The sequence below is a fragment of the Suillus plorans genome, assembly GCF_016647745.1.
Source record: "Suillus plorans strain S12 chromosome Unknown HD556scaffold_65, whole genome shotgun sequence".
Classification (NCBI taxonomy): Eukaryota; Fungi; Basidiomycota; class Agaricomycetes; order Boletales; family Suillaceae; genus Suillus; species Suillus plorans.
Genome location: NW_024537449.1, coordinates 114,085 through 138,537, shown reverse-complemented (window position 1 = coordinate 138,537; position 24,453 = coordinate 114,085). Strand labels below are relative to the sequence as shown.

The following is a 24,453-nucleotide window of genomic DNA, read 5'->3' as shown; positions in this document are numbered from 1 at the left end:
CGACTTCACCATATCCAACGATGTTCGCTGTCCCGCCCATGTCACTCGTGCACAGCGCTACCCAATTAACTCTCGACCCACGGTGGGCGCGAGAAGTCAACAAGTAACTTCCCGATGTCCTCTGGCGGGCTATAAAAGACACGCAGCCGCATGACATGACAGTCGAGTCACCCAGCGTACTGCGCATCCCCAGGGCTAATAACGTCTGCCTGTATATTTTCTGACTCGCACAATCTCTCTGACTCTAATCTAACACGATGAACTATCGGCTTGGCTCCTCTGCCTCTTCATCCCATCACAGGTCGTGGGCTGTGCACAGCGCACAATCTGGCTCCAGTGGCCAAGCCTTCCAAGACCATTGGTCTGCGCTCCCGGGGTCATCCACGTCCCCGTCCCCGATCCCAAACGCACCACTTCTCCATCCAGTTTCACTCCCACACCCCAATGCAGCCTCACATCAATCCCCTATGTCATGTATGAAATTCTCCTTTTCGTTCACACTTTACGCAGATCTCATATCTATCGTTGATAGACCAACATTCTTCTACATCCCACTCTTCATTCATAGTCTTGCACTCACTCTTGAGTTATGGTCCGAATTTGAGATTTAACATCACACAAGACCTTGCACATGTGCAACTGCGACCGGGGTGTTCACCTACCATGCTCCAGGAGCTTGCGGTGCAACCGCCAGTCTCTCATATGATCATTACCATCCCTGAGCTTTGTGCTTGGACGATAGAGGTTGTGAACCCTCGGGGTATCACTGTGAACAACGTCCTTGCTATGATACGTGAAACGCTCAACCGGAGTGTTGCTTCGCATGAGATGCAAAGATCTTCTCGGGCGGTCAATGCTGCTATTGATTCTTTCAGGGCCAGGTCCCGCGCTGACCCGCGCGAACATGCGCAGGGCGTGAAACGCGTTGACTTTTTAGGTCCCAAAGTTTTCTTTGCAGGGCTCGCTAGAACTCGAGATGGGTCAGACAGCTGGGAAATCCACTTTGCCCAGAATGTTTGATCCTCGCCGAGCGCGGGTTGCATAGGCTATTCCTTATCTTTCGGCACATTGCACCTGGGTATATCCAGCTCAGTTCCAATGGACTTTGGTCGGATCTCATCACTCAGCTTGCACTGCCTGCTCTAACTTTACTTGGCAATTTGCCGTCACCGCTCTCTTCTTTGCATCTATATTCGACAGCCCCTAATTTGTTTTTATCGCTATCTTTGCTCTATCTCTGTCCGCAATGTTTTTCTTTCTTTCTTTTTTTTTTTTGATTCATGCACCGCAATAGTTTGGATAAATTGCACTCATATCACTTGTACTTTTATTTACCACGTACTCAATCTCCACGGCAATCCAGTGTATTCATACTCATTTGACTTTTTGATCTGTTACTGGGGTGGAACGGAAACATCAGAGTTCCCGTTACCATTGACAAGTGAGTGCTAGCGCATTCATTCAACGTACAGCCAGGGGGCCGTTCGCAAATGAATACTTAACTTTAACCTGTTCATTTCGATGACACGTTGCCCTCCTGTAAGGAGGCGAACGAATTCTATGGCGATGACCTTCGAATTAATTGAAGAGTCTTATGGAACGAGTGGAAGCCGCGCACTTTTTGCAAGGCTAACCCATATATGTGACGTCAGCCCAATAGCAAATTAATTGGACGCTATGCACTGCCGCATCGTATCATGTGCTCAAGATAAGGTTACTCGAAGTTTCGATCGAACAAGAACTTCATTTTATCGAATCCCGCCCCCCTGTCTTCTCCCAGGACACCCGTCTTGACACCGATATCAAGAATGGAACCGTTCTGACTTTGGCAAGGATTTCATGAAAAAAATCATTTCACGTGACGTGGTTCGTACGGGTGTAAGCGCGTTTACGCCACGGCGTTTCAACCAACACCTCGTACATCACTACTTCCCCCACAAAATGTTTTTATCATTCAATCTTTTTATTGTACTCGCGCATGTCACCATGCTGGTAGTCGCCGGACGATCTACAAACAGATACCAAGATCTCACAGTCGATACGATACCTCCGAATCAACGGCACAACGAGACTCTCGCCACGCGACCGAGCTCACAGAGCAAGAAACCTCACCGCTCTCCTAAAAAAGGCACGAAACAGGTCGCCCGCCTTCAAAGACGATCTCGCGTGACGTCTAATAGTACTACCCCGACCCGCCATCATCCTCGAGTAAACGCTGCGCCAACGCCCCAGCCTACAGGTCCTTCGTCTGTCTCCACTACCGTGCATATAACCAGCGTGACAGATTTTGCACTCTTACTTCCCTCAAGAGACGGAGGTGCGTCTCTCTTTAGTATTTTCATCGCGTACTTGACCACGCTGTTTTCCCTTAGAGTATATATCAGATGCTGAAAGCGACGCGACGGCGTATTGTACCAATGGATCTGGCTGCCAGAACACATTTCCCGCAGGCTTCGTGACTGGTGCTACCATCTCGGAGGCAAGCGATGGGTCCTATATACAGGTCAGTAAAGTTTTTATTTAGCTGTCTGCGACCTCTACTAATGCAGGCACTAGATCACCGGCTGCTTGGATCCCGGCAAGTTCCAGTTTGCACAAGATGACGCGGGAGGCCAGATGGATGTCCGATTTCCCAACGGCGCGAAGTGTACTTTTGGTGGATACGGCGCAAGCTTCATCGAGCAGTCCGTTCCCGTTTTTTTCATCGTTCTTAATTAACTCATCGGCTGTTTGCTAGAGTCGAGCCTTCTGCTAATCGTTTTTGCCTTCGCTGTTGTGCGTCCGCAAATGACCAGGCCAATTGCAATTCACATAACGACAAAGCTGGTTGTCCTGTTGCTGTTCCTGGTACATATGACTTTGATGGAGTGAGCTGCTCGTAACTCCGCAGCGTCGACATTCCATTTCAACCTTTTTCATTCACGCATTTGTAGCCCGACTGACACATTTGTAATGCCATTCCCAATGTACCACTATGCCCAAGCTGTTACAGCAGAATACAAAATCATAAAAAAGTCGTGTAATAAATTCATACGTATGCCTAATGCTTAAGTATGCTATATAATCGTGAATTCCACAGTGATGTAGCGGCGTCTGCGGATAGGCCGCGGAAAGGTCTCGCAGGTATGAGGCAACGAGGACTAGCCCCGGTAGCTGTCGATCTCAAAAGTTGGAAACGGCGGCTTCAAGCCTTGCCAAAAACGAGTCTTCCGGAGCCGGCGCCGGGTCCATGCTTCTCCACTTCTACTCCGATCAAACGAGTTTTCCCATGCAGCCAATCCACCCGTCGGACTCCGCCTTCCCATCCGCCTCCCAATCTGGTACACCGCTGTTCGTACGCCTGCGTGACTTTCCGTTGAGCCCTGCTTCCATTACCAAGAGCCTCCCACTCTTGAGGCGTGACTCTCGTGAGAAGCGTCTCATGTAGTGCATGAAGAAGGTCGAGATTGGTGATATCAGGAGAGCGCCCATTTCTGCAAGACCCGACGACCACGGGCCACGGGAACTTATCTGAACGAAGGAGAATACGAGATGATGCCGGAGTGGGAGGGTCTGTTGCTGGTTGAGATAATGTATGGGCGTCGACGGGTGAATGTGTGGTACGGTCTAAAACGGTTCGCGGCGAAGGGCCATAGATGACGTCGTAATTTATGGGCGCGGAGTGAAGGCGAGTAGAGGCAAAGAGTGGATGCATATGCAGTGCAGGTGCGCGTCTCCCATGTGGATCCATTGCAATATCTTTTTTTTGCGCCGTTAGAAAGCTGATCCCACACCTATTTTAAGAGACTTACATGAAGGAGCCGATCCATTCGCAGATGAGATACTGCTCTGCCAAGTATGACGCTGTTGCAAAGAAGGCCGTCTGTCGTAGGGAGATGGGGTGCCTGGATGCATGCCCGGGAAACCCGAAGAAGAACTTGAACTTGTACGGGAAGATGCGCCATACGAGACGGGTGGCGCATAATTATACAAAGGATACTGCCCGACTTGAGATGGGTGTTAATTTGAAATGCGCTCATTGACCGCGGAACACAGAAGACGTACGATGTTCGGATGACTTGTAGCTGGCACGCCTGTAGAGCGGCACCTTCTCGACGTTCGACGGAGTACCGTATCTCATGTCTCTGGGATCATCAAACGTGGTATATCGTAGTGGAGAGGGAGCTGGTGCGGCACTGAAGCTATTGCTTCGTTTTGTCTTTAGGCGTGAAGAGGAACTTGGACCAGCTGGGGGGCCATAGAAGAAGTTTGCAGGGTTAGAACGTGAGCGTAACTTGGAAGAGTGGTCGTGACTGGGAGATGGGCTTCCACCAAAGATTGAACGGAAGTAGGAGGTCATTATGACTTTTTGTTCGTGAAGGGAGTGACAAAGGAATAGTCAACTGTCGTTGCTCGAGGTACTGAACCAAGAGGTGTGGTGGAATGAACTCGGTAAGAGAAGAGTGTAGCCGGGTTCTTATAAGCGCAGAGGATAGCCGTTATGCCTGGATCGGATCGCCTGTGAGTTCCAGACATATTTTAGCGAAAATACTTTCATGAAGTAAGAGGACCCCTAGAAAAGCCGTGGACATGTTATTGGATGACAAACATGGAATTTAATGCCGAGAGGGGAGATTGCAATAAAAGATCTGTTGTCCAAAAGGGCACTGTTGGTGAATGCGGTGGATCAATGATCACGTCTTGGGTGCTGTCCGGAAAGTCCGTGAGTAATGAAGCACAACCAATAGAGGGAAATAACAATATAACATGGCCTGGAGAGGAAAGAGTGCCTTCTTGTGAGAAGTTTGAGTAAAGTTCGGAACGAGTAGGAACAACGGTGGCGACGCGGTTGAATGTGCTATACTATCTTGATTGGAAATTGTAATAGCCACGAGGTTTGATGCTTTCGGTTCAAAACGCATGTAAACCGCGTGTTTTCCTTTTATGGAAAAGGCGCGGCGGTGCACCTTTATCGCTGTAGCTTCTCGTAGATAGCACAAAAGTTAGATTGATATGCTATGCTCACCAAAATTCGACATGTCCGATGTAGTACTTTGCCAGAGTTACCCGAAAGGCTGAAGCGCATGGTCACCCTAATAAAGCCAAGCGGCGCGCAAGAAGTCTTACCAAACCCGCCATGAACTACATGCAGAGGGCACGCGAACTTGTGTTCGGTTGAATCGTCAACCGAGAATCGGGTCTAGACCATGATAATAAGCTTGTGGCGCTTTGAGTAAAAGAGTAAGGAGAAAGAAAAAGAGGCACAGACCGTCTCATCCGAGTCGCTAAGGAAATGAAGTCGCCATCTTAGCGAGATGAATTACTTCCAGTTACATTACACCATTCTCTTCAAACTGGCTGCACCTTCCGATACGTGGCGAGGCGGGTTGCATGAGCCAGAAAAGTATGCACAAGCATGCGCCACGCCGCCACCATCAGGGGACAGCAGGACAAGAGGAGCAAACTGAAACAAGATTAAAGTTGAGTTCCGATGTTTTCTTGGAATATCCCACAGGGTCCAAGATTGGCGGTCGATGAGCAGAAATCGACAGAACAAACGTGCATACCTCTGGCAACGCAGTTCCTGGAGATACCTGCGCAGAACATATGGCATCAACAACATACAAACGCGCGACGCAACATATATTACATGGTGTTGCACTAGTGACAATGAATTGAATGACTCGGATATCGATCAAGATCTCGTCAAATAATGTTTGGATCAGAAGCTTTTGCCAAACATGCATATTTAATATTTAGTCATTCTGCGAGTTGTGACCTGCATCTTCCAGCCCGAATATTCAAAATACCGATCCGGACCTCGCACACACACACTAGCATGCGGACCTTTATCTCTAAGCTGAGACGTGGCACCAAGACAGAATCAGCGCTTAGTCTTCAAGAAGCACCACAAGAAAGCCCTCAGCAACGCCTCTACCGATATCGCAAACAGCGCGGAGTTAATCTTGGTAAGCTTAAAATGAATTACCCAACTCAAAAGCGAGCTAAGCGTGCTCAGGATCGTGGTTCGTTTTAGAGCGGTGGGTATCAGGATCACCATTTCAAGGCGCCGCCGGCAGCGGGCAAAGTGATCTCGACGTTGCCAAGGGTCAACATGCGAAGCACGTTCTAGAACATCACTGGGATTCCTGGATCACCTCCAGCGATTTCGAATGGCTCGCGGCAAGGGGAATCAACACTGTGCGGATCCCAGTGCGCGTTTTCTTATAATAGTACAATAGCATCGTCTCATGCCGCCTTAAACAGATCGGATACTATCATATCTGTGCGCTGGACCCATCTATCCTTACTCGAACCGACTTCGATGGTCTTCAACATGTTTTTGAAGGAGCATGGAGTAGACTCGTTGCCGCGGTGGTCACAGCCCAGAGCTTTGGAATTGGGGTGCTGTTTGGTGTGTCGTTCGTTGAGTGGACATATCCTATTTCTCACTTACAAATTTCAGACCTCCATGCAGCTCCTGGCAAACAGAATAAAGATTCGCACTCCGGAACATCATCCCCGGTAATTTCGTTTTTCAACAGCAGATTTAATATGCAGCTGGCCATTCGCACTCTCCGGATACTGGTCACGCAGCTTATCGCTCTGCGGGCACATGGACCCGTATTCGACAATATAGTCGGTATACAGCTTCTCAACGAACCTCACCCCTCCTCGCACCAAACACTCTACGACTGGTACGGGGAGGCAATCCAAGAGATAAGAAAGATAGATTCTGGTTTCCCAATCTACATATCAGACTGTTGGATGACTGATCAATATGCCGATTTCGTCGCACACTTACCACCTTCCTTGGCGCTGACTTGCATCGACTATCACCTGTACCGGTGTTTCACGTCGAGCGACATATCAACATCAGCAGCACAGCATACTGCGTCCCTTGCTGATCGGAATGCTCCCTTTTCGCAAATGTTCTCCCGCGTTTCAGAGAAACTCGCAGCATCAGGAAGTGGACTCATAGTTGGCGAGTGGTCTGGAGCTTTGAATCCAGGCTCTTTGCAAGGTACAACCGATGAACATCAGGAACGAGCCTCTTACATTCGGGCTCAGCTTGACCTGTTCGAGCTGTACTGCGCTGGATCTTTCTTTTGGACGTACAAAAAAGAGTGGCCTGGAGACCAAGGATGGTCTTTTCGAGACGCAGTCGAAAATGGCATCTTTCCTGAAGTCGTGGGCATGATTCCAGTAAAGGATTATGTTGGACTCAGTGCCGACACAAATGCTAGAAAGGTGACCGCTAGAAATGTAGCCTTGGGTGAGTCCAGCCACTCTACAGCCGCCACATCGTCCTTAATTTTGCTAAGGCCAACATGTATCCTACTGGGCCCGTTTTCCTAGTTATTACGAGCATTGGCGTTTTGAAGCCGGCTTTGACGAGGGCTGGGTCGTGGCTTACGACTTCTTCACCTTCGATCGCGCGGGCCAGGTCGCCGTCTCAGAACTAGGATTCAAGGGCTGCATTGCGAAGAGGAAGGCGCAAGACCATATTCGTGAATACGGGCGCAGCAACAACATTTGGGAGTTCGGTGAGTGTACTGTTCAAGGTGGTTTCCCTTTCTGGGTTTTGCCGCTTTTCGGCCGGCAGCACGACATACCCGCTATCTCGATAAGTTCATCTGTGATATCGCAGATTTAGGTGGCCCTATTTCTAACATATTCCAGAGCATGGATTTAGCCAAGGGGTAGATGTTGCGAAGCACGATTTTCAACATCACTACTGCTGATTTTCACGTGTCAGGCGCAAGATTTTCATGGTATATCTCTTCGCCTAATAGGGACTTTAGCTTTTAACGATTTGCTTCCAGAACAGACTATCCATATCTTTGCATGCCCATGTCCTCGTGTAAGATAGTGTCGATATATTCGATTGCTGACAATCATCGCAGACGTAAAGCTTTTCTGAAGTGGACAAGGCTATTGGCTTGGCTTGGATTAGTTCTTACCCTTTTCTATTAACTTGCGGTGCAGCTGTCAAGGAAAGTGCTGGCAGAACTTAGAAGACGCTCTAAGCTTCTTTCTGTCCCTCCAGTTCTGCATCTAGCCTATCATGACCCTTCAACGAGGACAAGCGCGGTAATTACAAGCTTCCGTGAGTGCTCCTGTCCTCGCAAGAATCCGAAGGTTTAAATTTTCTCCTTAATGTCATAATATGTTTGAATCCATTTGTCGTTACAACATGACTTGCAAATGACCGCTGTGATCTCCGAGGAGATATTTTCTTCACTGTGATAAGTCGCGATTTAACTTTTTTTAAATATTGGGGCGGGAGGACACCACAAGCAGTGATGCACTAACATTCGAGCAACGGATGTCGGTGGCTTTGACAAACATGGCATTCCTGTGCGAGACTCGTGGCCGCAGACTCGTGGTAGAGATGACAGTTACTGCTCAGGTAAGGGGTATCGATCATTGGTCGATAGCGGCGTGATGACCCTGATATCACTAGCACTGTGCGCAGATGAATAGTTCCGATATGAAACCCATGTCGCCTCCCTGCTAGTAACGCACCGCACGGGATATGATATACATCAACGAAAAGACATTGAACGTTAAATCTTCTCGCGGTAACTTCCCTACGTTTCATTATCAGCGTTATTTTGGATTGGAAACAGGAACAAGGGGGGACTCTGCGGCCACGATACGAGCCCTCTATTAAATCGACCCATGTGATGTGCCTACTGTGCATGTTGAATTTGTTATTGGCCTATGGCGCCCCGCATATCAAACACAAGACCTAGGCAAGGTTCATGACAATGATCAATCTGTGTTCTTCTTTCGAATTCGTTACAAATGCATCGTGAAACAAAGCTTGAGTCGGATCGTAATCTCGATAAGTGGACATATGCGTCTCGATCACAAGCTGACAAACATAGATGAGTGGTGATTTTAGGAAAAGGTAGACCTTGAGGCTGGGTATATATATGAGATCGTTACAACATAAATCAATGGGGAACCAAGGCAATAGAGAACAAAGAATGTTTATGACAGATTTGGTACAAAGGGATCCGGAGCGGGTTACAAGGGGCGGCGACATTCATGTCAACAACTTCCAATGGAACAAACCATCTTCGTCGTGAGCTCTGACAAGTCCCCTGAAGACATGTCTTTCCATCAAATAGTCAATCCGTTTGACTCCTTGACTTGCTTCGAGCTGAGCAGATGAAGGGATGCTTCTGTATCTGCGGGTGTAGGCTCGTGCGATTGCAGTTTCTTGACTCTGACTGAGCTGGGCCCAGTCAGAGTGTGATATTTGGCGGTGCAGGGAAGAATGGATCATCCACAAAACGTCGCCAACTGTTATGGGCAGAGCACCCGAGGTATCGTACTCGCCATGAACGAGCTCCAAGTCAATAGGCCATCGAGGAATGGCATCATGCGTGATACGCATGCGGGTGATGGTTGGGAATGTAGCAGGTTCCCTTAGTTCTTCAACGGACACCATAGCCGTGTGGTTTGGACCAACTCTGCGCAATGGCGCGAAAGCTGGATTAGCAATGTCGAAGTAGAACTCCGATACATAAGCTTCTCCGTTAAGAAGCGGATGGATCTGGAATTGCTGCGACGACGTCTGGAATTGCCAAGGAGAGTGATTGCCATTGCCGAATGAATGTCGCCGGTTATGGGTTGGCAGTGGAACCCCTAAAAAGGAGGGACTGGGAGGGAGCGCAGCCATCCCTCCATGCCAAGATGGAGGACGACGGGGACGGTATCCATCAGGATAGAAAGAAGCGTGCGTTCCAGGAAGTTCGGCGTAAGGTGATGAGGGAGAAGGTGGGAATAGACTAATGGGAGGAATGAAAGGTGATCGCTGGGGAGTGTACGGATGGGTATAATATGGAGGAGGTTCGTATATCGGTTGTGTGTAGACGTATGGCCCAGACATTCAAGTTGTTGCAGTATTGAAGTTGAGAGAAAAAGATGTCGGGGAGACCTCTGCTATTTATTCAATTGAGAATGGTCAGCTTGCCCCGGTACCATACGCACAGCCTGCATACCTATGTTATGACTCTTTGTATGACTTGTTTTCAAGCACAAGCGACGGACCACTGCTTCAGGATGGACAGGCTATGGACGTCACGGTTATGCAAGGATGACACAGCTTCGTAGCACTTTCCAGAAAACTGCAGGAGTTCCGAGACTTTTGTCTGGCCAGGGCCCAGTGGTGCTTTTGAAGGCTGTCCGCAAATTGTAACTCGGCAACCAATTACCAGAAGTTTAGAAATTCACTCACTGGCTTCCTGTCTTGGTTAGGCGGCTAGTGGGATGGTCAACGTTCTGGGCAAGATAGGATTTGAATCCCACCCGTAAAGATTACTCATCTGCGCGTCAGCGTCAGGACTTGTCGTCCGATAGAATCTAGCCGCCAAGGATAACGCTAAGAGAACGGAATATTCTCATCATCAGACAGCGCTCGATTCCGGTGATCAATTAAATTGGATCATCGATCATAAAATGCACCATCTAATCATTGCATGATCCGACAGCCTCCACTCGCAGTCGGATGTCTGGGCTATGTAGGCACTTAGGCCCAGGATTCATGGAACCGTGCCTGATGTGATCGAAAACCAGTACCTCTCGAGTCTCACCATGTGAAGTGGGCAAAATTGAAGCTCCGACTGTGACCTAATCCCGCCCGCACTGCATGCGGTTACGTACTTCCTTCCGAGAGATTACTGCTCGGTGAGCGCTTGCTTGAGCTCTGCCACAACTTCACCCTCGGATGCTAGTTCGTGGTGTATCATAGCTTTGTCACCATTTCAGTGCGTCATCATGTTGTCATGATGGAATGGCGTCACCCTGCGCAGTGAAAAAAGATAGTATACGACTTCTCTCTCGGAATTTGGCAGATGCGTAAAACACCCCACTTTCTTTGCGATTGAGTTTAAATCGCCAAGCCGGACTCATGGCTCATTCTTGTTAGGTCAGATGATACTCTCTTTGCGAGTATACTCATCGTGCAAGCAAATTCTTGCAGGTGGCATCGGGGAGCTCGCCGCTACTACTTCTTCATTTTACCTAGTACGGGGAATCTTAATACTACCCTTGTGCGAAGATCCCAGTCACCCTTTCTTTCAAATCTGCAGTACATTACAATGGTAGGTACCTCAAATTATATGAGTAAATATCCATGAAGCTAAACGTCGGTAGGATCGGACTATCAAAAGAATCATTATTATCAGGCATTTTCGAGTAGTCAAGTCTCTGCTTGCTTCTTCGAACTTGGCACCCTGAGGACCTCAGGAAACCGGTTTGTGCTACCGAAATGAAGACACCATACCCCTTGTATTATAGCTCCAAATATCGGGAGACACCAGGACGTCGGTTGAAGTGAGCTATGACTTTTTCATTTGTGCTTTGTTCTTATATAGTAAATATCAATCAGATTGAAAGCGGTGGTCACGTAACCAACCCAGGTTTCTTGTCAAACCAAGGCAATGATTCAAATCGCGATGTATTCATGCCGAGACAGCAACAGTCAGCACTGGTCCGATATGAGATTATGTCTATCCAACGCTGGAAGAATACGATGGGGTCGAAAGCCACTGGCATCAGAGTTGGCGACATTATACTTGGTGGAGGTATAAATGTCGACAGATTTTTCAAACGTGCCGATTTAACGTTTTTGTCATCCGAGATGGCTATTCGCATCTGACGAACATGTATTGACTGACAATCACAATGTCGTGGCATACGAACTTGTTTTGCTTAATACCACAGTCAACAACTTCAGCGACCCAGATTTTTTCTACGGCTCACGGGTAAGTTTTATCATTTATATTGTCGAGGTTTTGAATTCTCATGCGGCTGTGAAGGGAGATTTTAATAACTTTGTCTTGGATTCCTTGGAGAAGTACTGCATGCAATAATAAATTTACCCCCTCATGGGGAATTGTTACCCATGTCACTCTCAAAACGTGTCCTCGATCCCTTGGGTGAGACGATTGGACCACAGTGTATGATACAGCATCGTGACAATTATAAATAGGATGGGCGTGTCTCATACAGCCAAAATCAATTCAGCCCTGTAAACGCTGCCATCGCTAGTTTATCTGCAAACGTGCAATCAATGTCAAGGGCCAACAAACTGTTGGGTGGCCTGTTCTCTCGAGCATATATTGTTCTATGATGCGCCAACTCGTCAAGATGGTATCTTCGAGCAATTCCACACTTCAATTATGATACTTCCGTCTGGTCCATCATGTTCTTGGTCCAAGTTGTCCCGGCCTGTGTTTTTTTTGATACTCGCCACGAAACAGTGCTGTATTCAATTCCATAGCAATGGAGGAGTTGACAGACTCTATGTTGAGCAGTATTCTCGATGAGACCTTGTAAGCACTTGTATATGTTTTTATCTAGATTGTCTACTGACGTGAGCGGCTAATTCTAGGACGACAACATGGCAAATACCAGCGTGCATGCTATCTGGACTCCTGATCTTGGTTCTATCCGTAGCCACCATCTGCGTATGCGGATTCACGTAGAGCAAGATACTCACTATAATTATGCAAGGGCGAATTCCGACGACGTCATATATGAGATCGCTAGTCCCAGTTCCAAATGTTTGCCACGGGCAGTATCTTGGAAATATGGTCGTGTTTCTCAACCACACATCTCCTTCAACATCCTTGGACATTTACGGAGAGGATCTTGCGCGTCTACGGATATCAAGAAGCTGCTGATCCAAACACCGTGATGGGGCTTGCTGGAGGATGAAAATTGTAGATCACCGGAAATACATGGTACAAACTATGAGTAACCGTCCAGAAGTTCGATGTCATACTTATCAAAATTATAAGTGGATATACAGACGCGGTATCGTGTCCTCCAGATGGGTAGCTCAAAAAGAAGTACAAGACAATTTCGTGGGTGACTGACAAGTAAAGTTTGGTATCTTCATTTTATCTGACCCACTCGTTTTGCGCATTTCAAAGTCCAGTTCGCGACTGCCCGTTGTCGAGCTTGTACAAATTTTTGGAATCTGAGACCAAGTCGATGAGAGCTGCGTTGTGTTAGTAAGTTTTATGATGCAAAAATACGACACGCACAAGCTCTGTGGTTTCAAGACGATCCTCATTGAGTATGCATCTTCACCATCACCATCTGATTGTATAGTCAATGATAGCAGCTGGAAGACCCAAGTTGACAACTCACAGTATCCAACTTCTTTCCTGTGAATTTGGAAGCCAAGTTTATCGCGGTACAGAGTGAAGGCAGCTCGATTAGACTTGCGTACGTGAAGCTGGATGTATTCTATGTTGTATGAATCGATCATGGCCTTTTCTGGAGGTAGTTTAGATTAATGTTTTGCACTAAATCAGATGGTGCAAGTGAACCAACGCGAAAGTAGCATTAATCGCTTCGCAAGACCTAGCCTACGATATGTTCGGAGTACGGATAAAGAGTTGACATGACCGACTTGCAACCAAGGGAATTGTTCATCTGGCTCTCTGTAGGGGGTGATCGAATTAGTCGTAAATACATGTGCGCAACATTCACCCACATCGACGAGAGTACATAGCCTACTACGCGGCCACTGCTGTCCTCTGCAAGATACGAGACTTCTGGCCAAGTTATAAAGGAGTAGGCCCCTACAAATCTGGCGATTGGAATGGCATTTTCACTGAACCAAAGGAGACCCACAATATCTCATGTGGTAGTTCTCAGGGAGATTGTGCAAGTTGCATTGCTGTATCTTAGTGAGATCCTTCGGCTAAGCGCCACACGTTCGAGGGAATAGCGTTGAATGTAATGTTCAGCTTGCGTGAAATCAAGGCAGGTAATCAATCGCACCTCTGCTCTTCGAATGTTCATCTAGAATCCAGAGAGTAAGAGGTATGGTTGGTTGTAAGACGCGAACGCAGGAGCCCTGTACTAGTATTGAGAGGTGGAGGAGTGGCACGTGCTGATGCGGCAGGCTGTAAACAGGTGTTTCTACACAGCTTAGCGCTTTAGCGCCTGTATTCGTAACCCCACTGACGCAGGTCGCCGGCGTTCATTGAAGTCAAGGTTTGCGCATGTGTGGGATGATTATTACCTAATATATAACTAATATAAGCCCTTCCATCAGACTCCGACGCTAGCGCTCAGGCGAGAATCAGAATTTAAATTCGGCCGGTCTGAGCCGACACAACGGCACCCTCAGCGGAGTTTAGAACCTCACAGTGTTTCGAACGGCCATGCCACCAACGCGCCCGCTGCCGCCGCCCAACATCCACCATTAGATTGGAATATTGCATGTTCATGCTCTATCCACCCATTCACCTTGCCTGCCCAGGACCTTTCTTGCCCATCAAGGCCTCGCCCACTGCCTGCCTGGTGATCACAACTGTGATATCTTCATTGCAACAAGTAGATGTTGTCTTTTTTGCCAGCTTCTCTCAGTGTCCATCGGCAATTGGCGTTCTTGATTGTGCATAATGACAAAATGATGCATCAAACACATAGCTACTGTATAAGTAGGTCTGTGCTTTTAAAAGGCCTCCGGCGTCCATGGAAGTCAGATATAGTGAGCAGGTGCGAGAACAGTCTAGGCGAGTTTTATACTCCGCTTGGAGGTGCCATGGGCCCGTCGAGTCCCAGACTTTGGCCTAGACTTCGCCTCAAACCGGCCATTTCAGAGGCGTCCTCGAGAGAACGATAGACAGCATCCACATTCTACACCATCGGCATGGTCTTCAATACTCAGTGCATGAGGCCGACGTTATCAAGTTTACTACACCAACCCCGATAACGGTGAATTGGATGAATAGAAGCAAGGAAATCTGGCAGCACGCCTTTTGAATCCAAACATTGTCAAGCCCACTGCTGTTGTGTAAGAAACAACGACGACTGAGTTCATCTTGATGATTGAGAAACCCACGCTTGTAAAGAAACATGTGCAGCTGCTCATTTGACATCGTCATACAACACCATCACAGCAGAGGTAAGAGAATAATTCTATTTATTAAAAGTCCAAAAAATGACGACCCAAATTATCATCGATCGCCTGTGCTGTCAGGTGTAATCTTCGGCAAAAAATAGGTTGAAATCTTCACGCATAAGTATACCTACACTTTCGCATTCCTGTACTGCGCTGGAGCCCCCCACTGTAGTCTAACACGCAAATATTGGGCCACCCAGGTGAGTGCAAGAAGGACAGGAACCTCTACCAACGGCCCAATGGTCGCTGCCAATGCCTGATCTGACCCCACTCCATACACAGAGATTGCTACTGCAATTGCAAGCTCCTACGCAATCCACTTGCTTAGTGCATCATTCAATGAAGCGACCTGGAGATACGCACGAAATTGTTGCTTCCGGCAGTAAAAGCTTGCACCACTGCCAGCTCATACGAGAAATTACCACCATCCGTGTTCCATTTGCGAAATTCTCGGCGAGCGAGAAAGAACACAAGCGCAAAGGCTGACGTCCACATGATAATAAAATATAGGATCATTGGTACGAATACCCGGAAAACAGGACCGAGATTCTGCACGATGTGATGTCCTTGGTATGCAAACATAACGATGATGGTGTACAGGAGACCGATGAAGGAGAGAGGGGAAAATCGTGGTGCAAAAGTCGTGTCAAAGAATTCCTTCGACTTCAGTCGAATGACTGTGAAGCGTGTGACGACACCAGCAAGGAGAGGAATTCCAAGGTACTGTCGAATCGTTAACATAATAATCATTCTGATACTCAGGAAACTCACGATGAGAACTGAGATCGCCACCGAACCGTATGCAAGATGAACACCCTGCTCGGTGTGTCCAATGACATTCACAAACAAGACCGCGTAGGGTGAGTAGAGGATGATTTGGAGCACCGAGTTAACGACGACGAGAATCGCGCAGTATTCACTATCCCCGCCGGCTAACTGATTCCACACCATGACCATGGCAATGCAACGAGCGAGCCCGACGAGGATCACACCTGTCCTGTACGTCGGGAGGTCGGGGAGCGTAGCCCATGCAACACCGAGCATAATAAGGGGGCCAATGATCCAGTTCAGAATCATGCTGATTCCCATATGCATCCACAAACGTCTCGACAACAATATTCGCGAAAGGGCTTCATATTTGACCTTGGTAAGAATAGGCCACATCATAACAATGAGCCCTATTGCAATCGCTGTAATTTTGTGAGCATGATCCATAACGTGCTGAATATAAGCACTTACGGACGGAGACACTGTAGAATTTGACGGTGTCGAACGCTTGCTGCACACCAGGTACGAACTCGCCTATGACTACCCCGACGATCATGCATACCAATATAGCCGGGGTGAGCAAGCGGTCTAGTATACTGAGCTTCTGAAATAGAGCTATACTGTTGTTAAAAGAGGGGCAGGATGGTGTGCCAATAAAGTTACTGTACCTTGGGGTGCTGCTGGATCATGATGGCTGAGAGAATCGACTGGCCTCAAGGGTTGCTCGTTTAATTTCTTGACGGAGTTATTATCCTTTTCCATGCTGGTTGAAGTAAGAAGGGTTGAAGATACATGAGAGAGAGACCTGACCAACTTTTGAGCGTTCTCGATTTTGAATATCATTTGAATATCGGCTCTACTGACGGACTTCAATTTTTTCCTTTTGAAAATCACGAGGACAGCTTATGCCAAATTACACAAGTCTAATTGGTCGATACGTTGAGATTTCTTTTGCCTCACCTCCTACCTATATTAATGGAAACGTTCTGCACCAAAAGGTTCAGTAGAAATTCTCGTGAGACGACTTTCTAATGATTTTGATTTCCTTGTGACTTGAAAAGTGTGTGGGAAAATCCTACATGGGACTCGGCTGCGGAAATCCCGTGGCAGTGGCATCTATCAAAGAGGTACATCGTTCGAGAACAAGTCCATTCACGTTGTGATTGTGATCGTAGGGAGAAACCGTTCTTGATTTGGGATCTGGTGCTGGCGTCGATGTCCTCCTTGCAGCCCAGAAAGTCGGTCCCAAGGGACAGGCCATCGGTATGGACATGTCGACAGTGAGTTTTGTTCGAGTCGCGCCTTCACACAATGATAATCAGAGCAGGATATGATCGATCGAGCGCGTAAGAACGCTTTTAAACAAGGGTATAGGCCACCTCAGGTGGTCTTCATCCAGACGAAGCTGACACAGCCCCTACCTCTGGAAACCGCCTCCGTAGATTGCATCTTGTCCAACTGTGTTATCAATTTGCTTCCTGATGCGGGAAAGGCAGCCCTCTTGAAAGAGTGTTATAGGATTCTCAAACCTGGTGGACGTCTCGTGGTTGACGATGTAAGCCTCTTACGCAGCACGATCGGTCCCGGTGATTCTGAATTTTGAGTGTAGATCATCGCGAAGAAGCTGCTTCCGGATGCCATCCGATCCGACCTTTCGGCCTACATTGGATGCATATCCGGGGCGCTTCAGTTGGAGCAATACAAAGCTCTTATGAAGCTTGCTGGGTTCATAGGTGAGTTCTAGTGTATGTAGTAAATGCCTGTGGCCGATCGTATATCATATAGATGCGTTGTTTGTTGAGACCAGCGGAGATCTCGAGGCCTATAAATCCGCTGGACCCACATGCGGTGGCATACCTTCATCTAGCCCCTCGCCTAGATGTTGTGCGGCCACCACTAGCATTCTCCCTCAGACTACCATCGGGAACCTCAACGAATTGGCTGGTAGGAAGCTAATCATACTCAAACGAAAATATCAAAATCTAATTCACAAAAGCTTCATACCAGATATACGCAAGGAAAGTCTCCTCAGATAATGGAGCTGCGGAAAAATATCCTCTAGCACTTGTTCGCTGGTGGGATGCATATCCGAAAGACCATTTAACTTCCGATGAAGTTGCAAGTTTGCTTCGCGACCCCGATCGTTCAGATTATGCTATTATTGACGTTCGAGAGAATGACCGCGTTGTAAGTCGAAGACAGTGCGTTGGTAGGCTGACTGATGTTAAATGACTACAGGGCGGTCATATTCTGAGGAGCATTCAGTGGCGAGCAGACACATTTGCTGGTTCACTAGACAAGTTTTACGACGAGTACGGCAAGACAAAACAGGTGATTTTTTACTGTGGGAGCTCCAAAGGACGGGGATCTCGATGTGCTGCTTGGTGAGTGTACCTCTGCGGTGTCTGTCTTGTTAAGAGCAAGTCCAGGTATCAAGATTATCTAAATGGCAAAGGTAATACGGAGTCGAAAGCTTGTGTTCTAGAAGGCGGATACTATGGATGGAGATATCCTGATCTAGTGGATGGAGCAAGCAGTCTGTGAAAGGCTATTATAACACATGTACGGAATACAGGGTTTCAGTACTGAAGTAAAGTAAGGCATTCTCTGCAGATAGCATCTCGGTCTAAGAGTATATGGGAACGTTCTGACGCTACGAGTCATTTATACGACATGTGAATGTGACCTGAATTATGAACTCGTATTCGGTTCTGCAAAACGGAATGCCGATCAATGACACAACCGCGTATCACGTATGAGTAACAGCAACGTTGACTCGCCACTGACTATTGAAGATAAGGAAAAACTTGAAGATCAACTCAAAGTTATCTCCGAGCATCCCGGAGGCGCGATACCACCGAACATAAGCCCAGCGCTTTGAAAATGTGTGCTGGCAGATGGGAATTTGGAATTGTAACATAAAGAAACTTCCATTTCGAGATAACGCGATCGACCTCGAGGGAATGGGTCCGACGTGGTGACTCAACACTAGGTTCATCGAGTCAGATTCTAACAATCATTACCGTGATAAGCCAACTGACCTTTTTAAAATATCCTGATTCAGGCATTCCTCGTGCTGTGACTTCTTACAGGGGATGACTGCACCAACAGTTCACCCGATCCTGCCTCAGGGCTGCATATTGCATATAAGATATGCGCGAGACAGGATAATCAATTCGTCGGATGGCACGACAGATGACTTTATCAATCACCTAATCTGATTGTCTGCCATACGGCATGTAGGTGCTAATAAATCGTACGAACCAAGATTACCGAACAATCAGGCCATCTGTGATTAATCTCTTTTTGAGCGCGAGAGTGTGTGCAGGAGTGCTAGGTGGCGGGCCGATCGCAAGATGATGGATGGTATGGGATGAAACCACCGAAAAGCCACGGAACAGGTGTAATCCACAACCATTTTGGATAAAGCGTCGGTGCAACCCGAACATCGTTTGATCTACAATGATTGTCAAAATATGTTTCTCGTTGAAGGGTTTGAGTTTCCGGAAAAAGGACCAAATTAGATCTTCATGACACGTTTTACGTCCGCGAAGGTGCACTCGATACGGCAAGTGAAGGTGCGTTAGCAAAACTCTCGTGAACGACACGTCAAATAATGCAGTCACCAGACCGTATGTGATGATGAGAATAAGGGAAATGACGTTTCGCGGGAATGCTAAGTGTTAGCGGTATGAAGGGCGCTCTCTGTGCTTCAATAATTCTCCGAACTAGAGAAGATGAAGTCAGCGTACTTTCCATATGGATTTCCCATGCCAACGTGCCAAGCGGAAGAAGACTAGTCGAAAGAACCCCAAAGGGAGGAGCATCCAGCCTGATCCAGGCGATAGCTCAGGGAGTCCACCAACACGTATGATTGCAAGAATTATGCAGGTTCCATGACCGGGTTGGGAGTAAGAGCAGGCGGCCCGGTTTTGGAGCAGTACTGCCAATAAGCCTGCAGGGAAGGTTGAATATTCTTGCAGTGCGTGCATGCAGTGAGGCAAGCCGCATTTTTCCACTGTTTTCGCAGGGGCCACGAGGCAGTTTTTGAGAGCTGCAACTGAAGCCAGCTGACAGAATACCGGAGCTAACCATGAGCCATGTGTCTGATCGGTGTCCTCACTAAATTGATGCGGCTAAAGTTCTCTCTTCCTCGACACGGAAAGTTCGAACCCAATTAACGTCTTGGTCTTATAAATTTCGTTTGTATTTCGTCCTAGAATTTTTTGATAATAAAATCAGGGCTTCACGTTAGTGCTTATGTCTTCAATTGCGTGGTTTGTGGATAACAGTACCCTGTCTTGCATAAGAAGGCCGCGTCGGCGGCGTGTGCAGGTCGAGCGTTCACGGTTAGTCGTGGGGTTAGCGAATGGTTTATCAGGACGCTGGTCACACAATTATAGGTGGGAACAAGAATCAATTAAAACACCCATCTTCGCATCTCTTGCCAATCCCGGAATAAAGCACACTGACAGCGTGCTTGTCAGCAAGTACTAGACGCTCTAGGTCCGTCTCTTAGTTCCCACTAACAATTCATCAGAAAGCTTTACTCTTTGTCCTTTTTCAGCACCATCATTAGCTTTACTAGCGATATGCCTGCAATTCGTGCACATGATATTTACCCTAACGATGTCGAAGATGACGGTGAGTTTTCCTTTGCAGTCATGTTCAACCGTCCATATGCTCATGTTAATGAATGCAGATGGGATGCCCCCACTCGTCGACAATCCAAACACATCAATGTCATACACGTTTTTCACTGATATGACACCCATTACTGCTTTCAGCGCTGATCCCACTGCTCTCTGCGAGAATGCATGGGACCACTCAACGTCCACATCTCTTGTCGAGTTCACAGACTCGCCTGACTGTCCTACAACCCAAATCGCTGATCGTGTCTCTCATGGCAAGAAACGGGACGCTTCCTACATCCCTCGCCCACCCAACGCTTTCATCCTCTTCAGATCATCCTTTATTCGGAGCCAACAAGTTCCGGAGAAGGTGGAGGGGAATCATAGCACCCTGTCGAAGATTATTGGTCTGTCCGTAGTCAACGGATCTATTCGTTACTAATGCATTTACATATAGGCAAATACTGGAAGACTCTTCCTCGCGAGGAAAGAGAAGTCTGGGAGGCCAAGGCACTCGTTGCCCAGGCAGAACATAGAAAGCGCTATCCAGACTGGCGTTTTAGACCTGGGGCTAACGCGCTTGCGAAGCTCAAGGTCAAGGATGGTCCCGGAATAGCCAACAGAAAACGAAGCACCAGTACCAAGAAAGGCCGCGGAAATGCCGAATCAAAGAAGAAAAATAAGAGTAAAGATGAAAGGTGTTCGATGATTGCGGATCTTCTGGTGGAAGGCAAGACAGGCGCTGAACTGGAAAGTGCGCTTAGAAATTGGGAGAATGGAATTAGTAAGGAAGTTGAGGTGGGTAAAGGTGCTGTTGGCTTGCAAGGTGAACCCAATCATGAGGGAGGCGATCAAGGCAATTGGAGCGAAGCTTTCCCGACCACCAATCACTTTCAGATGGAGTCGGTCCAATTCTTGCCAGACCTCTACGATCCCGGTCTCGGTACACAGGTAAACACCGATGGTCTCGATCATCTCGCCACGAGTCAACCTCGCTGCAAGACTCCACATGACGATCGATTCAAAGTACCTCTCACTGCGATGTTCAGGCGTTCTCTGTCCGCACCTGCGAGGCGCTTCGCATCTCCCGCGGATGTTCTAGGCCACAGCGGCAATAGCTCCCTGACTGATGTCTTTTCCGATACTGCAAGTTCTCCTCCCAGCGTTTGTACCCCTTCCGTCTTTCCCTCAGAGCAATATGAAGATCCATCAGTCGCCGTGTACGGCGATTCTATGGGTCACCTGTCGCCTCTTGTTCTGCCGTCAGGACTAGGCGATGATTCTCCTGCACGTTGGAATGACGTGAGTCCTGTCGCACTTCTCTTCTTCATTGTCTGTGCTAATTTTATATCTTTGGCAGCCATACAATCTCCTCGGAGCTCAATCGCCCGTTGGATCATTATCAGACTGCCCTGCCCTGTCATACGGACACAGTCCCTCCGTGTCGCCAGTCGATGTGAGCTTTGGGAATTATACGTTCCCTTCGCCAACGCTGGCGGCACTTACTGCGACAAAGCCCGAGAATATCTCTGCTGGTCTTGACTACCCCATCTCATATGATAACCAGTGTTATTCCTCTTACTCTGCGCTCAAGGGGTGGTCAGATGGTCAATGCGCATCTTTTGATACCTCTCCAGAAGGTTTTGTGCCGCAGGTTTTTGTTAATCAATACGCCAGCGCACCGGCAATATACGAATGGTCCCCTCTCGATGATACCATACGTGCTGGTCATGCACCCCAGCTCCATAACACGTTCGAAAGCAACTACAACGATTTCAGATTCTGAAGCCCAGTCCTCCCCTGAACTTATGTATAACCCCTTCGTGCGCCACCTTTCTCCTTTATAGACTTTTTATGATAATGCGGAACTGAAACTGGAATGTACCAGTGATTCGACTTTGAATGATTTTACCCTATGCATGTGTTTTACCCTCTCCATAAATGATCTTCTCCTTGTATTGACTATTATCTTTATGCTTTCATTCATCCCGATGTTTTGTACTATGCGATTGTCTTATTTATGCGTGTTGTTTGCTTTGAAGTGGTGTCTACGATACTAGTAATGTGTTACGTATTGCTGTCAATGTTATGTGCCCTGGCATCTGCCTGGGGAAAAATGTACAACCTGTCTCGAGGCGTAAGATCTGCCACATACTTAGCTCCTGACAACCGCAACTTAGTGACGGTGATCCTATTTCCTCAAAGCCATGAACGTTGGACTGTCCATGTCAGTCCTCTTCTTCAGTCTGGGTTCGCATACGGAGTGTGGGGCTCTTACGGCTGGATCTTAATCGTTATTTTTAGCAAGGGAATCGGAAGCAAACTATAAACCACATGTATCACATGCCATCACGCCACAACGTATAGCTCCGGCTTTTAATTTGAGGGCGTCCTTGACAATGAAACTTCATGTCTCCACTCCCTGACTACCATACAGAAATTTTAATCCAAGGTCAGATAACGGTCTTTACCGTGCTGGTACGTACGCCTTGGAAACCATCCTCTTCCAGGAGCTTGTTCAAACTTTGATAGCTATCTTTACAAACATGTGAGTTCTTACCGGATAAGCTTTGAAGTCAGACTGTTGCCTTGCTACGGAGAGAATGTTGAGCCGCAATTAGCTTGGCGCTTGCCGTCGGGCCGCTGGCTGGGCGTGATGTGGTGTGATGCCATGCAAAATTGATGAAACAGGTATCATGCAGTGGCATCAAATATGATAGTGGATTAGAAAAAAATGGAAGTTTGTCTGCGTGTGTAGGTGCGAGTCCATTGATGCTGTAGACTTGTTCGACTCGGAGTCTCGGACCTCGAAGAGAAACGCTAAAATTGTAGAACGCCACAAGAGTGACAATATCTAGACGTGTTCTTCGGCAGGCTCCGAACCGACATAGTGCCGGCATACTCATGGAAAACGCCACATACCACGATGAATCCTCCTTATCGATTATCTATCGAGCAGAAAACAAAGGTCCAGACACCAGGAACAGTCTGATGGAAACGACAAAACAGTATGTGGTTACACGGTTTGAGTTCACTGTTGTATACAATCAGTTCCCTTCCGTGGTCAGATTCCTGAACGTTAACGAACCTTAGTTATCCTTGAAGGAACTGCTGAATGATGGACTGCGATACGTCCGATCCTGGCGACGTTTCATAATTTTCGCCTTCTTTATCATAATAGCATTTTGGGAATACATACAAGAATGAAGCAGCTCAGTACGTCGCGCAGCTCGTCACAACAGAGCTGTCAGTGATAGAGGGAGATTTAAGCACTGAGACCTTGGCCCACATGTAATGTCAGAAACAATTTTTCACATAATGAAAGAAAGTTCACGATTTTTCTGGCATTCACTATCGTCAACCGAGCCATTTAGCGAAGCGTCGACATTGATGGCTACTAGGAAAGCAAAGCTTGAAGTCCGTGCTAACCAGGAGATAAAGGTGTTCGTCAAAAACATCGATATCTGTGCCAATACCTGTAGGTTACTTAGCACGATGTAAACCTCAACAACAAACTCTCGTACGGTCAACTAATACTGCATCAAGACATACATACCGCACTTGCCACATTGCTAGAAATGAGACCATGACTGTGGAAAGAAATGATACGGATCTCTAAAACAACAGATAAAAGAACTGCACGCGTCTCAGGGTGCACGATAGTTGGTGACTCACTGTTTTGACCACCCCATCCAGTTCTCGGGCACTTCTTTGGCGCGCCTATATTTAACTTGTGCGTGAAATCAGCCCAAAATTATTTAGAGATTGACGAGAACAACATACACCCGATTCCAAAGTTGTAGATGCGACACGAGTGGGGGTAGGCTTCAGAGTGGGTGATCCTTGACCATTGTTATTAGATGTTGTGAGTTCAGTCAAACCTACAGTCAGTGCCAAATACCCCAGGATTGATATTGACGGAGTGACCGGACTACGAGGAAACATCCTTCGTGCAGCACCAGGATTTGCACTTGGAAGAGGCTTTTCTAGCACCGATTGAGAACATAATCGAGGCTGCTTCACAGCATAACGTTGAAACCAACCGGAGGGCGAGAAAGTCGCGGAAATGGAAAAGACCTCTTTGAATGGTGATTGATGGACATCGATGGACTAGCAAAAGACACCAACAATTCA

At 47.5% G+C, this 24,453-nt stretch overlaps 9 protein-coding genes across 9 annotated transcripts; 5 read left to right on the top strand and 4 right to left on the bottom strand.

Annotated features, from left to right (window-relative positions):
• The first annotated feature begins 360 nt into the window (after positions 1-360).
• HD556DRAFT_844096 (uncharacterized protein) lies at positions 361-1,430 on the top strand. The gene is made up of 2 exons (XM_041311804.1): positions 361-474; positions 533-1,430. The coding sequence occupies exons 1-2, from the start codon at positions 468-470 to the stop codon at positions 1,018-1,020; spliced, it is 495 nt and encodes a 164-aa protein (XP_041155927.1). The 5' UTR covers positions 361-467; the 3' UTR covers positions 1,021-1,430.
• A 556-nt stretch (positions 1,431-1,986) lies between these two features.
• On the top strand, positions 1,987-2,882 carry HD556DRAFT_1244784 (uncharacterized protein; the record flags this gene model as incomplete). The annotated part of the gene is made up of 4 exons (XM_041298479.1): positions 1,987-2,317; positions 2,373-2,503; positions 2,557-2,684; positions 2,738-2,882. The coding sequence occupies 4 exons, from the start codon at positions 1,987-1,989 to the stop codon at positions 2,880-2,882; spliced, it is 735 nt and encodes a 244-aa protein (XP_041155926.1).
• Positions 2,883-3,041: 159 nt separating this feature from the next.
• On the bottom strand, positions 3,042-4,797 carry HD556DRAFT_841399 (uncharacterized protein). The gene is made up of 4 exons (XM_041311803.1): positions 4,589-4,797; positions 4,045-4,498; positions 3,792-3,986; positions 3,042-3,738 (listed from the first exon to the last, which is right to left on the bottom strand). The coding sequence occupies exons 2-4, from the start codon at positions 4,337-4,339 to the stop codon at positions 3,185-3,187; spliced, it is 1,044 nt and encodes a 347-aa protein (XP_041155925.1). The 5' UTR covers positions 4,340-4,498; positions 4,589-4,797; the 3' UTR covers positions 3,042-3,184.
• Positions 4,798-5,818: 1,021 nt separating this feature from the next.
• On the top strand, positions 5,819-7,636 carry HD556DRAFT_1244846 (glycoside hydrolase family 5 protein; the record flags this gene model as incomplete). The annotated part of the gene is made up of 5 exons (XM_041298482.1): positions 5,819-5,948; positions 5,999-6,192; positions 6,247-6,394; positions 6,446-7,255; positions 7,305-7,636. 5 exons carry the CDS (start codon positions 5,819-5,821, stop codon positions 7,634-7,636), a joined length of 1,614 nt encoding a protein of 537 aa, XP_041155924.1.
• Positions 7,637-8,860: 1,224 nt separating this feature from the next.
• HD556DRAFT_841233 (uncharacterized protein) lies at positions 8,861-10,222 on the bottom strand. Its single transcript, XM_041311802.1, has one exon. The coding sequence runs from the start codon at positions 9,881-9,883 to the stop codon at positions 9,035-9,037; it is 849 nt and encodes a 282-aa protein (XP_041155923.1). The 5' UTR covers positions 9,884-10,222; the 3' UTR covers positions 8,861-9,034.
• Positions 10,223-12,665: 2,443 nt separating this feature from the next.
• On the bottom strand, positions 12,666-13,812 carry HD556DRAFT_1433951 (acyl-CoA N-acyltransferase; the record flags this gene model as incomplete). The annotated part of the gene is made up of 7 exons (XM_041305277.1): positions 12,666-12,747; positions 13,047-13,101; positions 13,153-13,281; positions 13,339-13,448; positions 13,502-13,589; positions 13,642-13,711; positions 13,792-13,812. The coding sequence occupies 7 exons, from the start codon at positions 13,810-13,812 to the stop codon at positions 12,666-12,668; spliced, it is 555 nt and encodes a 184-aa protein (XP_041155922.1).
• Positions 13,813-15,047: 1,235 nt separating this feature from the next.
• HD556DRAFT_1244735 (sodium bile acid symporter family-domain-containing protein) lies at positions 15,048-16,244 on the bottom strand (the record flags this gene model as incomplete). The annotated part of the gene is made up of 4 exons (XM_041298473.1): positions 15,048-15,227; positions 15,284-15,643; positions 15,692-16,110; positions 16,160-16,244. The coding sequence occupies 4 exons, from the start codon at positions 16,242-16,244 to the stop codon at positions 15,048-15,050; spliced, it is 1,044 nt and encodes a 347-aa protein (XP_041155921.1).
• Positions 16,245-16,767: 523 nt separating this feature from the next.
• On the top strand, positions 16,768-18,232 carry HD556DRAFT_1244764 (S-adenosyl-L-methionine-dependent methyltransferase; the record flags this gene model as incomplete). The annotated part of the gene is made up of 8 exons (XM_041298477.1): positions 16,768-16,815; positions 16,864-16,968; positions 17,016-17,243; positions 17,298-17,421; positions 17,474-17,632; positions 17,685-17,854; positions 17,927-18,072; positions 18,118-18,232. 8 exons carry the CDS (start codon positions 16,768-16,770, stop codon positions 18,230-18,232), a joined length of 1,095 nt encoding a protein of 364 aa, XP_041155920.1.
• A 1,866-nt stretch (positions 18,233-20,098) lies between these two features.
• On the top strand, positions 20,099-22,510 carry HD556DRAFT_1401739 (uncharacterized protein). Its single transcript, XM_041303837.1, has 5 exons — positions 20,099-20,194; positions 20,256-20,332; positions 20,391-20,726; positions 20,777-21,621; positions 21,680-22,510. Exons 2-5 carry the CDS (start codon positions 20,281-20,283, stop codon positions 22,103-22,105), a joined length of 1,659 nt encoding a protein of 552 aa, XP_041155919.1. The 5' UTR covers positions 20,099-20,194; positions 20,256-20,280; the 3' UTR covers positions 22,106-22,510.
• Positions 22,511-24,453: the final 1,943 nt, after the last annotated feature.

Bases quoted from the DNA above. Each gene is read 5' to 3' on its own strand.
- HD556DRAFT_841399 (XM_041311803.1), bottom strand. From the start codon at position 4,339: ATGACCTCCTACTTCCGTTCAATCTTTGGTGGAAGCCCATCTCCCAGT. The intron at 3,987-4,044 runs GTACGTCTTCTG...ACCCATCTCAAG, and splicing joins CTACAAGTCATCCGAACATC to TCGGGCAGTATCCTTTGTAT. The intron at 3,739-3,791 runs GTAAGTCTCTTA...CGCAAAAAAAAG, and splicing joins GAATGGATCGGCTCCTTCAT to ATATTGCAATGGATCCACAT.
- HD556DRAFT_841233 (XM_041311802.1), bottom strand. From the start codon at position 9,883: ATGTCTGGGCCATACGTCTACACACAACCGATATACGAACCTCCTCCA.
- HD556DRAFT_1401739 (XM_041303837.1), top strand. From the start codon at position 20,281: ATGCCTGCAATTCGTGCACATGATATTTACCCTAACGATGTCGAAGAT. The intron at 20,727-20,776 runs GTCTGTCCGTAG...ATTTACATATAG, and splicing joins CACCCTGTCGAAGATTATTG to GCAAATACTGGAAGACTCTT. The intron at 21,622-21,679 runs GTGAGTCCTGTC...TATCTTTGGCAG, and splicing joins CTCCTGCACGTTGGAATGAC to CCATACAATCTCCTCGGAGC.